General features: G+C 42.2%; 1 protein-coding gene across 1 annotated transcript in view; it reads left to right on the top strand.

The window, feature by feature from the left end:
• FANCB (FA complementation group B) overlaps positions 1–13,500 on the top strand; it is a 54,332-nt gene extending 40,832 nt beyond the window's left edge. The window contains exon 9 of the mRNA XM_029239963.1: positions 13,405–13,500. Within this exon, the coding sequence (XP_029095796.1) occupies positions 13,405–13,500 (96 nt within the window). The remainder of the gene's footprint in view (positions 1–13,404) is intronic.
• The last annotated feature ends 288 nt before the right edge of the window (positions 13,501–13,788 follow it).

The raw sequence follows: 13,788 nt of genomic DNA, 5'->3' as shown, positions 1-13,788 counted from the left end.
AAATATATAAGCATAGAATGCAGATAATTTAAACTGAATAAATTTGGTTTCATAAAAAAATCACCATGTTTATTTTTTCTCAGTCTCATTGTGCAACACACCAGTGGAAACTTAGGGACTGGCACTCGTCAGTGGATCAGTGTTTAGGAATCGTAGACGGGAAGTTTTGAAGGAATTTATGTTGGCATGTGGCACAGCCTGATTTTTATTTTACATGTATAGCCTTGTTAGCTGTTTGGAGGCTGGATTGTAGGGGACAAAGAGTAGATTTAAAAATAGCAACAAGGAGATTGCTAGAGTTGTCTAGGCACGAGATGATGAAGTATTGGTTTAAATTGGCAAAGGTAAAAATGAAGAAGTATATTGCAGAGATATTTAGGATGTATGGTCAACAGGACTTAGTTTTTGATTTTTTAATGATTCCTAAAAGGTGGGGAATCACAATCACTGGAGTCGTGTGTATAAACACACACACACATGCCTAGACTTGCCCTAGACCTGAATCAGAATGGTCAAGGGTAGAACCTGGCTGTATGCTTTTTTAAAAGCTACAAGTATAATTCTGATGTTCACCATCAGAATAAAAACCATGGATAGATGGTCAGCAGACCAAGTGGGAGTAGTCAAGGAATACTCCCAGGTTTTTATTTTGGGTTAATGATAAAATTTAGGGAAAAGAGTAGTTTGAACTCCTTCAATGAATCTATTCCATTTTATGAAAACAGTTTTTTATTAAATGGACTGAACTCAGTGAAGGCAGTCTTCTTTCCCTACTCTCAGACAGTGTTTCTCACACATCCCTATAGCTTCTCTGCTCCTTCTGGGTACTGAAGAGCAATCCCATTTTCAAGTATTGAAAAGTTCATTTCAATCTGTTATCTGTGAAATGAGACTATATAAGAAAGCAGATACAGCATAATTACAGTAACAACAAAAAAATGCCCATAACAAGAAATGTGCAAGACGTGAATGAAGAAAACATTTAAATACTACTAAAGGATCCTCCCCTCCAAAAAGAAAACATAAATAGTAACACATTATTTTAAGGTATAAACTCAGTGTCATTAAGTTGTCAGTTCTCTCTATGTTTGTTTATGGATATAACCCAATGCCAATAAAAATACCAATAGATTTTCTTTGGAACAAGTCATCTTGATTCTAAAGTTCTTGTGGAAAAATCTGCAAGCCAGAAAGGTCATGAAAACTCTGAAAAGGAAAGCATGGTGGCAAGTGGAGAGTCACCCTACTGGATATTAAGATATGTAGTAAAATATCAATAAGTAAAAGTGTGTTTCTAGTGCACACATAGACACACACCAGAATAGAACAGAATAGAAAGTTCATAAATAGAACGAAATGCATATGAGAATTTGTACATTATAATGACAGCATTCCACTTCATTGAGTAAAGAATGGTCTTAGGGAATCCAAATAGCCATCTGGGGAAGACAAGGGAGAATGTGCCCATTACCAGGATCAAAGTTTCAAGTATAAAAAAAGGTAACAAACAAAAAGATGAAAATAAGCAATAACTTCCATGTTAACTTAGAGTGGGAAAGACTTACCAATATATTTCACAAATTCCAGAAGCCATAAAATACAGTCACATAGAAAGAAAAAATCAAAACATCGTTATTAAAAAATAAAGTCAAAAGACAAGATAATATGGGGAAAACGTTATTTGTGACATAGCTCAAAATAAGGACTAGTATCTGCAATACAGAGAAAATGTCTTGAAAATGGTAAAGGGAAAATGTCAGTAGAAAAAAAGGGCAAAGAAAAAAACTAATGGAAAAGGAGATGCAAATAAAGATTTAACAACATGTGCAACTTCACAAAAGCAAAAAGAATCTGCATCAATAAAACCGACTTTAACAGCTTTCAGCTCTGTGATATTGGTAAACTGTTTGGATGTATATGTGGTTTCAGCAAGCCTAAACCTCGAAATGCATGCTGTAAAGAACGTTCAGACTGGTAAGAAATTTTGTACATAAAATTCAAAGTGTAACTGCAAATAACAAATACCCTTAGTGACAAAACCAAAAACCCTGGACTTTCATGTAGGAGTGAAATGAAATGTGTTGCCACAGGCCCACTCTCCCACTAGACAAAATTGGATACACTACGAAAATCACATTTTAAGGGGTTCAGACAGCTGTGGAAACAAAGGACTGGATGAACTGAACTTACAGAAAAGGGAAAATTGTTACAAAGTGATTTGATAATTGCCAGCCCTTTGTTTATTTGGGGGCAGGATGTAGATCAGGCTTGTTCCAGGCAAAGGGCTTCTGCTTGAGGACAGAGAAGTCAGAAGCCTTTTAGCAGTTGCATAGTACTGTGGTGACAAATTGAAATATTAAGGGACCCTAAATGCACACAGTTTTCACCTTGGGATATTTTCATTGTTCTGTAGCTGTACAGGAAATGGTGGAGCTAGCACAGAAACTTCTAAAAGACAGACTGAGGTACCTTTCAGTTGCACAGTGCTGCGAGAGAGGAGCTCTTCTTCAAACACAGTGAGTTTTCTCTTAAAGGCGTTTGCCAAGTTTTAAAGCTGCGTGAAGTAGGAGGCTAAAGGAGGCTGAAAACCTCTGAAGGTCAGAACTGTCTGTTAGCTTCTAGGGGCGAGGAGATCTGTATTTCCACAATCTACGAACAGGAACATACCAGAAGGAGGTAGAGTCTTACTAAACTTACAGTATATTCCTGATCAAGCTCAATTTCTGACTGGATAGAGTTTATTAGCTACTCACCTTAACAGCCTAATGAAATAAAAGGGAAACCCTCTTTTCTGTGAAACTTCTATGGTTCTTCTATACATACTACCTGGCACACAGTCACATTTCTAGATGTGTAAAAAGGTCAGACTGGCAATTAAGAGGGAAAAAAAATAGATGCAGATCCATAGATGTTGCTGATACTGAAGTCAGCTGATAACCCAAATATGTTATATAATATATTCTAAATAGAGGAAAAGGACAAAATAGATGAAAAGAATAGAAAATTTAAAACACTTGGAATGTTTAAACAATAATCAGGGCTTCCCTGGTGGTGCAGTGCTTAAGAATCGGCCTGACAATGCAGGGGACACGGGTTTGAGCCCTGGTCCAGGAAGTTCCCACAAGCCGTGGAGCAACTAAGCCCGTGAGCCACAACTACTGAGCCTGCGCTCTAGAGCCCACGAGCCACAACTACTGAGCCTGTGCTCTAGAGTCCATGAGCCACAACTACTGAGCCCATGGACCTAGAGCCCATGCTCCTCAGCAAGAGAAGCCACCACAATGAGAAGCCCACACACTGCAACAGAGTAGCATCTGCTCACTGCAATTAGAGAAAGCCCGCGCACAGCAACAAAGACCCAATGCAGCCAAAAATAAAATAAATAAAAAAACCACACCATTCACTTTATTAAAAAAAAACACAATCAAATAGAAAGTTTAGAACTGAAAAAGGCAGTATCTAGGGACTTCCCTGGTGGTCCAGTGGTTAAGACTGTGTTTCCCCTGCAGCAGGTGCAAGTTCAATCCTTGGTCAGGGAACTAAGTTCCCACATGCCGCATGGCCAAAAAAATTTTTTTTAAAAGGCAATATCTAAAAGTTAAAACACAATGTATGAATTTGGCAGCAGAGGGGACACAGCAAAATGTAGGATTAGTGAACTGGGATATGGGTCAATAAAAAATGCTCAAACTGAAGCAGAGAAAGAAAGGGTGGAAAAAAGAGTATAAGAGACATGTAATACATACTCAAATGGTTTAACATTCATGTAATCAAAATTCTGGAGGAAAAGAAGAAAGAGAATGGGGCAAAAACAATATTTGAAGAGATAATAGTTGAGAATTTGTTCAAAACTGGTGAAAGACATCAACCCAGGGGCTCAAGAAGCAAGTAGGAAACTGCACTTATGTGCATCTGGACAAACAGCTGATAAAGTCAGTTAGAACATCTTAAAAGGCGTTAGAGAAGAAGGGCCCTCAAAAGAACAAGAGTATAAACCAACAGTCAATGTCCTATCAGAAACAACTGACACCCAGAAAGCAAGGGAATTTCACCTTTAAACTGCTTATAGAACTGTTGGTGGGAATGTAAATTGATACAGCCACTATGGAGAACAGTATGGAGGTTCCTTAAAAAACTACAAATAGAACTACCATACAACCCAGCAATCCCACTACTGGGCATATACCCTGAGAAAACCATAATTCAAAAAGAGTCATGTACCACAATGTTCATTGCAGCTCTATTTACAATAGCCAGGACGTGGAAACAACCTAAGTGTCCATCATCGGATAAATTGATAAAGAAGACGTGGCACATATATACAATGGAATATTATTCAGCCATAAAAAGGAACGAAACTGAGTTATTTGTAGTGAGGTGGATGGACCTAGAGACTGTCATACAGAGTGAAGTAAGCCAGAAAGAAAAACAAATACTGTATGCTAACACATATATATGGAATCTAAAAAAAAAAATGGTCAGAAGAACCTAGGGGCAAGACGGGAATAAAGATGCAGACCTACTAGGGAATGGACTTGAGGATATGGGGAGAGGGAAGGGTAAGCTGTGACAAAGTGAGGGAGAGGCATGGGTATATATACACTACCAAATGTGAAACAGATAGCTAGTGGGAAGCAGCCGCACAGCACAGGGAGATCAGCTCGATGCTTTGTGACCGCCTGGAGGGGTGGGATAGGGAGGCTGGGAAGGAGGGAGATGCAAGAGGGAAGAGATATGGGAACATATGTATATGTATAACTGATTCACTTTATTATAAAGCAGAAACTGACATACCATTGTGAAGCAATTATACTCTAATAAAGATGTTTTTTAAAAAAACTGCTTATAGAAAATAACAGCCTAGAATTCTAGGTATAGCAAAAATATGCTTCAAAAATGAAGATAAAATACATAAAATTTCAGACAAAGACTAAAGGATTTCATTGCCAGCAGGCCTGCTCTAAAAGAAATATTAAAGGGATTTCTCCAGGCAGGAACAAAATTATGCCATATGGAAACATGAAAATTGCAGGAGGGAATGAAGAATGTATGTATTAAAAGATAAATTGTAAATATATATGAATAAATATTGTACAAAACAGTAATTGTCATGTCTTGAGTTTAAATTATATGTACAATTAAAATGCATGGCAACAGAAGAGTGGCATTGCCAAGATTGCAGCAGGACACCCAAGCCTCTGTCTCCCTACAAAGAACTACAATTAGCAAATCGACAAAGAAAATGGCTCTGGGAGTGCTCAAGAGTCCACTTGAGAAGCTTCAGCAACACAGTGGCCCACAAACCTGAGAATAACTGTATAAAACAAGAGTAGGAAGAGCAGTTTCATCTTGCCTGCATCATCCCAGTGCCAAGTCAAGACGGCTCAGTGCCAAGAGGGAGCTCCCTGGTCCAAAATAGTTCCCTTTGCTGGGAAAAGGAGAAAGGAATGAGTGATCAGCTCACCCAGGCTTTCGGGGCACTGCACAAAAGACTTGCTTGATTTCATCCTACCCAGAGACTGGCATAGCTGCGACATCTAGAGATGGCTGGGAACAATGAAGAAGGGCAGGGGCTACCAGTATCAGCCATGTAGTGGGAGTGAACGTGGTTCCCAGTGGCCTGCTCTGCAGAGGACCCCAGTAGCCTTTGCCACTGAGGACCACGACAGCCTTCAGGATGCTGCAGAACCCCTGCAGCTTTCATCATTGAGGACCTCATCACAGACCTCAGCAGACCTCTCCACAGATGATCCCAACAGCTTTTGATGTTGAGGAAACCAATAGCAGCACAGCCACTGTGGACCCTCTACAGCGTCTGTTACTGAGGGCCCCACAGGATTTTGCATTTGCAGACAGCAGCTGCCAGTCCCTTCCTGTTTTCCTCTACCTTCTCCTGGTGACCTTGCTGCAGGATGCACAGGACCCGGGATCTGCACTGGCAACTAGCCACGGTCTTTGTGACTGTGTGGGTGCATAATGCCAGCTTAGGTCCATGCATTACCACCATGTGCATACCTGCAGCTAGCCCCAGTAGATGCATGAGTGCATGCCAAAGCCCAGGCACCACAGCTCCTTGTATGCCTGGAGCTGGCCCTGCATCCTTTCACTGGACCTTACTGCCATGCATGTACCTGCAGTTAGCCCCTGCAGCCACACAAGGGCATATTATATAGCCTGGAACCCTGCAGATACTTGTGTGTCCACTGATGGCCCCAGCGCCTGACATTGGCCCTTATCACTGCATGTGTACCCGCAGCTGGCCTCTGCCCCCACAAAGGCACCTACAGCCAGTTCCCATAGTCAAACATGCACACCACCAGCTCTGGCCAGAACTGTTACCAGTCCCACACCCTCACCTCTGGACCTGGAGGCATCACTAAGGACCCCAACATCCATTGCAGCCAGCAGACACCCTGCAGCTCTCACCACAAAGGATCCTGGAGTTGTCAACATTGTGATAAACAGTTGCCTGAGCCGATGACACACTATTTACCCACCAGACCCAGAGACACCACATGCCCCCACACTTGGCACCTCACACCACTAGACCAAGGGCCACAGCATGCACCAGCATGCCCTGACTCACAGGTGAGGCTTTTTACTTACTAAAATCAGTCCATAAAATCTGAAAGAGGTGACTCCTTCTTCAGATGCATAGACACATAACAACACAAGGTTACACAAATCATGATGCGTGGGGAAACATGACACCACCAAAGGAATAAGTAAACTTCCAGTAATTTATCCCAAAGAAATGGAGATCCACAAACTGCCTGGCAAAGAATCCAAAATAACTGTTCTAAAGTTCAGAGAGCTACAAGAGGACACAGATTGGCAATTTAACAAAATCAAGAAAATGATGCAAGAACAAAATGAGAAGTTCAACAGAGAAAACGTTAAAAAGACCAAACACATTTTGGAGCTGAGGAATATAATGACTGAAATTTAAAAATGCAATAGAGGGCTTCCCTGGTGGCCCAGTGGTTGAGAGTCCGCCTGTCGATGCAGGGGACACGGGTTCGTGCCCCGGTCCGGGAAGTCCCACATGCCGCGGAGCGGCTGGGCCCGTGAGCCATGGCCGCTGAGCCTGCGCGTCCAGAGCCTGTGCTCCGCAACGGGAGAGGCCACAGCAGTGAGGGGCCCGCGTACCAAAAAAAAAAAAAAAAAAAAATGCAATAGAGAGCTTCAACAGCAGACTTGGGCAAGAGAAGAGCGAATCAGTGAATTAGAAGACAGTTCATTTGAAATTATCCAGTCAGAGGAGAAAAAAGAATGAAAAGGAGTGAAAAAAGCCTACAGGACAACATCAAGCCAAATGATATTCACATTATAGAAATCATAGAAGGAAAAGAGAGAAAGGAACAGAATGCTTATTTAAAGAAATAATGGCCAAAAGCCTCCCAAATCTGGGGAAAGATATGGATGTCCAGGTACATAAAGGTCAAAAGTCCTCAATCAGGTTCAACCCAACTAAGATTTCACTGAGACACACTGTAATAAAACTGAAAATCAAAGACAGAGCATCTTTCTAGAGAAAGGAAGATCAGCAAGAGGAAATAAGCTCATTACATACAAGAGAAACCACATCCCCACTCCCACTCCCCAACATAAGTAGATTTATGAGCAGAAATCTTGCAGGCCAGGAGAGAGTGGGATGATATATTCAAATAGCTAAAAGAAAAAAAAAATGCCAGCCGAGAATACTTTGCCCAGCAAAGTTGAAATTCAGGAATGAAGGAGAGAGAATTACACTCCTAGGCAAACAAAAGCTGAAGGAGTTCATCACAACTAGACATCCTTTACAAGAAAGCTAAAGGAAATTCTTCAAGTTGAAAAGAAAGAGTGCTAAGTAGTAACATGAAATCATATGAAAGTATAAAACTTACCAGTCAGGGGCTTCCCTGGTGGCGCAGTGGTTAAGAATCTGCCTGCCAATGCAGGGGACATGGGTTCGAGCCCTGGTCTGGGAAGATCCCACAACTGCCTTTCTCCAGTTGCGGTGAGTGGGGGCCCCTCTTCATCGAGGTGTGCGGGCCTCTCACTGTCACGGCCTCTCCCATTGTGGAGCACAGGCTCCAGACGCGCAGGCTCAGTAGTTATGGCTCATGGGCCTAGCCACTCCGCGTTATTTGGGACCTTCCCGGAGCGGGGCATGAACCCGTGTCCCCTGCATCGGCAGGCAGACTCTCAACCACTGCGCCACCAGGGAAGCCCTATGTGGCTTTATTTTAATAACCGCTGAAGGAAAGAACTCACATGTCCTTCAATAGGAAAACAGGTAAACAAATTGTATAATATCCCTACTATGGAATACTACTCAGAAATAAAAAAGAACAATGACATGGATTAATCTCATAAACAATGTTGTATGGAACAAAAACAAGCAAATACTTCATGATTTCATTTATATGAAGTTCTAAAACAGATAAAATTAATCCAGGGACTTCCCTGGTGGCACAGTGGTTAGGAATCCTCCTGCCAGTGCAGGGGACACGGGTTGGAGCCCTGGTCCAGGAAGATCCCACATGCCACAGAGCAACTAAGCCCGTGTGCCACAACTACTGAGCCTGCACTCTAGAGCCTGTGAACCACAACTACTGAAGCCTGCATGCCTAGAGCCCATGCTTCGCAACAAGAGAATCCACCACAGTGAGAAGCCCACACGCCACAACGAAGACCCAACGCAGCGAAAAATTTAAAAATATATAATAATAATAATAATGAATTAATCCATGACTGGGGAAGATGTTATCTGGAAAGGGGCATGGAAATTTTCTGGGGTGATAGAAAGTTCTAAGTCTTGATTGGAGTGTTGGTTACATAAGTGTATAATATATATTTGTTAAAAATCATCAAACTATACCTTTAAAGTCTGTGTATCTTATTTTATGTAAATTTACCTTGATAAAAAAAATATTGCCAAAACAACAACTTAAGGAAAGAGTAGTAAAAATTTTATTAATTAAAAAGAAGGCAGTGGCACAAGATTGTAAATCAACTATACTTCAATTAAAAAGAAAAGGGCAAGTGAAAAGGGAAAAGGGAACATAAACCAGATGGGCCAAATAGAAAACAAATAGTAAGATGGCAGATATAAATCCAACGATAACAGTAATTACATTTAATGTAAGTGGATTGAATATTCCAGGTAAAAGTTACAAGTTGTTAGTGTTATTTGTATATTTCTTACTTTAGATTTGTCTGTCTTACATACAAGAGATATACATTAAATAGATACAGAAAGGTGAATAGTAAAAGGGGGGACAAAGATATAACATGCCAACATTAAGCCAGAGCAGGCTAGCATAGTGATATTAATCTGCAGACAGTAAGAATAGACTAATTTTTCAGGTTCCATGGTGTCTAGAAACTACAGAATATACCCAGATATAAAGTTAACACCAAATATCATGTGATCCCCATTTTCACAGTGAAAAACTACCATGGTTCAGATTTGTGGAGATCATTCAGGTAAAAAGAGCAAGCAACATTTTGCAGTCATTAGAGGGAAGCAAACCTAGAAATATAATTAATGGGAATTTTCTAGAGTTTGTAAAACTGGGAGAATCATTTCCCTCAACCACACACTTGGCTTCAGGAGGGTTCAGACCAAAAATCAATACCAGAATCCTGTGAATTATTTGCAGTGAGTATGAAGTCTTATAGTAAAGTTTACTATTTTGTGAACTCTGCATGGAATGGCTCATTGTAGGTTTAGTTACTCTCAGCTAATCATGCATGTTATTCTTATTTTAGGAAACAGTCTGGATTCAAATCTGGGATCCACCACTTAGTAGCTGGGAACATTAGGCTAGTTACTTAACCTCCACGGGCCTTGGTTTTTGTCTGGAACTCAGCTGAGCTGGAGAGAGCTGAGCTGCCAGGTGTCAAAGTAGCTGATTAAGACAGCCAGCCAAAATGAAAGTACTGAATAGCACTCAAGCATTTACTTAGCTACTGTGATAGTATAAGCAAGAGCGGAGAGAGCATGGGCCCACGTGAAAGGGCCCATTGGTGGAGGATGAGTTGGATCAGCACAGACAGAGGGGTCATCTCCCTGCTGAGGGAGCCCCATACAAGAGGCTGCTGCAGTTTCATGGACCTGGGGGCCAGGGGGAGGGAGAGGGGAAGGACTCGGTGTGGAAAAGGACTGAGTCCGAGCGGAGGAAAGTGTGTTCAAGGATCTCCTCTTCTCCCCCCGATAAAGAGGTTTCATGGGAGGCACCAGAGGATAAGAAGGAGGCCTCTGAATGAAGGTGCCTGGGCTAGGAAGGCAGATATGCATCAGGACGCCTGCCAGGTAAAGCCTTTGTAATCGCCAATGGTTGGGCCTGAGAAATCATGCATAGGTTTTTGGCTAGAAGCCGGACTGCTCAGTTTCATCTGTAAAATGAGGGATCATAAATGACATGATGAATATAAAATGTTTAGAACATCTGGCACATGGTAAACTCTCAATAAGTGTCTGTATTGTTATTTTAGTATTGTTATTATTAGTATTACCCCTGAGTTAAAACTTCTTGTGATGTTGTGATATATAATAAGACATATATATATATATATATACAGTTGACCTTTGAACAACACGGGTTTGAACCTTGAGGGTCCACTTATACATGAATTTTTTTCAATGGTAAATACTACTGTACTACGTGATCTGAGCTTGGTTGAATCCAAGGATTCAGAAACAGGGATATGGAGGGCTGACTATAAGTTACACTCTGATTTTTGACTTTGAAGAGGGTCAGCCCCCCTAACCCCTGCATTGTTCAAAGGTCAAATGTATTGGGTCTTCATGCTCATTTCTGGCACAGAGCTCCTAAAACCCTTGGAATTTCCTGTAAAGAGAGTTACAATGGTGTGTTTTGTTATGTTAATGAGGTGACCTTTGGACTGCACTTAAGGTTGGGGGCTGGTTGTCAGTGGAGCCAGCCCTGTGATTCAGAGGGTTGGAATGTTCAGTCCCACCCTCCTGCCCCCAGGGGAAGGGAGGGGGGAGAGGGGCGGGGTGGGGGGGGTGCTGGAGATTGAGTTCCGTCGCCAATGGCCAATGATTTGATCAATCATGCCTATATAATGAAGTCTCCATAAAAACCCCAAAGGACGGGGTTTGGAGAGCTTGCAGGTTGGTGAACATGCGGGAATTTGGGGAAGGTGGTGCCTGAAGAGGGCAAAGAAGCTCCGGGCTCTTTCACCACACCTTGCCCTATGCATTTCCTTCATCTGGCTGTTCCTGAGTTCTATCCTTTTATAATAAATTGGTAATCTAGGGAGTAAATGGGTCTCCTGAGTTCTGTGAGTTGCTCTAGCAAATTGATGGAACCCAAGGAGGGGTCATGGGAACCTCTGATATATAACTGGTTGGTCAAGAAGTACAGGTAATAATAACTTGGGCTTGCGACTGGCATGTGAAGTGGGAGGGCGGGCTGCCTTGTAGGACTGAACCCTTAACCTGCGGCATCTGATGCTGCCTCTGGGTAGATAGGCACCAGCTGGTGTCCAGAGAATTGTTTGTTGGAGGTGTGCGGAAACCACCCCCACACGTTGAAATTGGGTCCAGAAACCCGAGACTTGTAATTGCTTACTTGTAAGCAATTCCTATAAATAATTGCAGTGAAGGCTCTGCTATCTGCCCCTCCTATGCTACTGGTGAGAATAAAACAGGTAAAACTTTTCTACAAAGCCACTTTAGAATATGTATCACAGACAATAGATACTCAAACTCTTTGAGCATGGGCACTGCTAGAAATTTATTATAAGGAAGCAATCCAGTATGTGGGAAAAGATATATATGCTCAGAGATGATCATTGATTTCAAACAGTAAAAAAATGAGATGTCTAGCAGTAGGAAAAATGGTTTTAGAATTTGTTTCATACATGTGATGAAATGTTCTGCAACTCTTAAAAATCATTCAGTTTACTGAGATAACAGTTTTCATTGATTGGATTGGCACAAATTTAAATGTTCGTTGACAGTACCTTCTGCCATCAAGGACATGGAGAAACTGGCACTCTTATGTTTTAAAGGTGGGAGTGCAAACAGATATATCCCTTAACCAGGCAATTTGGCGATATCTAAACGAAATTACAAACGTGTATACTCTTTGACAAATCCTACTTCTAGGAATTTATCCTAAAATATATTTGCAAACGTATGTATCTGTGTGTACGTATTTACTTTGACATTGTAACGGCAAAACAGTGAAAACTGAAAGGAAGTAAAGAAATTGCATACATCCATTCAGTGGTATTCTGTGCACCTGTCAAAATGGAGGATGCCCTCTATGCAGTAATATGGAAAGATCTCAGTATATATTTTTCCATCAGTAAAGCAAGGTACAGAGCTGTGTATGGCAAATCACTTTTTGTGTTAGAATATGAAACAATGTGAGTATATTTTCCTGTGTGATTGCATTTGCTTCTATCTGGAGAGATGCATAAGAAACTGGTAGGCTAAATAATGGCCCCTAAAGATAGAGCCACTTCGTAATCTCTGGAACGTGTGACTATTACCTTATTTGGCAGAAGATGCGATTCAGTTAAGGAGATTTTCCTGGATTATGCAGGTGGGCTTTAAACGCCATCACAGGAGAGGCAGACAGTGATTACAGACACCAAAGAGAAGGCAGTGTGACCATGGAGACGGAGAATAGAGTGGCGCAGCCGCAGTCAAAGGACGCCAGCAGCCATCAGAAGCTGGAGGAGGCAAGGAACAGGGTCTCCCCCAGAGTGTCTCCAGCGAGTGCGGCCCTGCTGACACCTTCATTTCTCCTCGGTGACACTAAATTCAGACTTCTGGCCTCCAGAAGTTTGAGAATACGTTTCTGTTAAGCCACCAAGTTTGTGGTAATTTGTTACAGTAGCCATAAGAAACTCATTCGGAAACTGATAAAAATAATTACCTCTTATGAAGAATTAGGTGATTGAAACGGAGGTGGGAGTAAGATTTTTCACTGATAATCTTTTTATACTGTTTATTTTGTCGAATGAGATGAGTACATTTACATTTAAAATGTAAACTGTAGGGCTTCCCTGGTGGCCCAGCGGTTAAGAATCCGCCTGCCAATGCAGGGGACACGGGTTCGATCCCTGGTCCGGGAAGATCTCACATGCCGCGGAGCAACTAAGTCCGTACGTCTCAACTACTGAGCCTGCGCTCTAGAGCCCGCGACCCACAACTACTGAAGCCCACGCGCCTAGAGCCCGTGCTCCTCAACAAGAGAAGCCACTGCAGTGAGAAGCCCATGCACCGCAACAAAGAGTAGCCCCCGCACTTTGCAACTAAAGCCCACGTGCAGCAATGAAGACCCAACGCAGCCAAAAATAAATAAATAAAATAACTAAATTAAAAAAATGTAAACTGTAAATCTCTCCTTTAACACAAAGATTTCCCTCTCTTCTCAGCTCAGGCTGGGCCCTCAGTTCTGCAGACCGGCGGTGAGGAAGAGGACTAGACTGTATCCGGACCTCACGCGCTCAGCTGTCCAGGCTGGCTCCTGACGTGGAGATTCAAGGCAAGGAGCGGTCCCTCCGGATTGGCCTTAGCACAGCCTGGCTGTTGGTACCTTTGTCCCAGCACCCTGCCCGACTGAAGGCTCTTCATTTCAAGGCTTGTTTGTGTGAGCTATTCAGAGATCCTCCTGGAGGCGTTGGCCCTGCTGCATTCCATGACCAGGGTGAGAAATGACTTCCTATAATTTCCCTTTAACTCCTCTCCCTTTGAATCTTGGGAAGCAGGTACGGAGTTCTCACATATTTTCCCACACTGAATAATGGGTGCCTTCCCCT

This window comes from Monodon monoceros, unplaced genomic scaffold, assembly GCF_005190385.1.
Source record: "Monodon monoceros isolate NGI ecotype Baffin Bay Population unplaced genomic scaffold, NGI_Narwhal_1 Super_Scaffold_22, whole genome shotgun sequence".
Lineage (NCBI taxonomy): Eukaryota > Metazoa > Chordata > Mammalia > Artiodactyla > Monodontidae > Monodon > Monodon monoceros.
The sequence above is the reverse complement of the archived record's forward strand: the minus strand, read 5'-3'. Positions and strand labels throughout refer to the sequence as shown.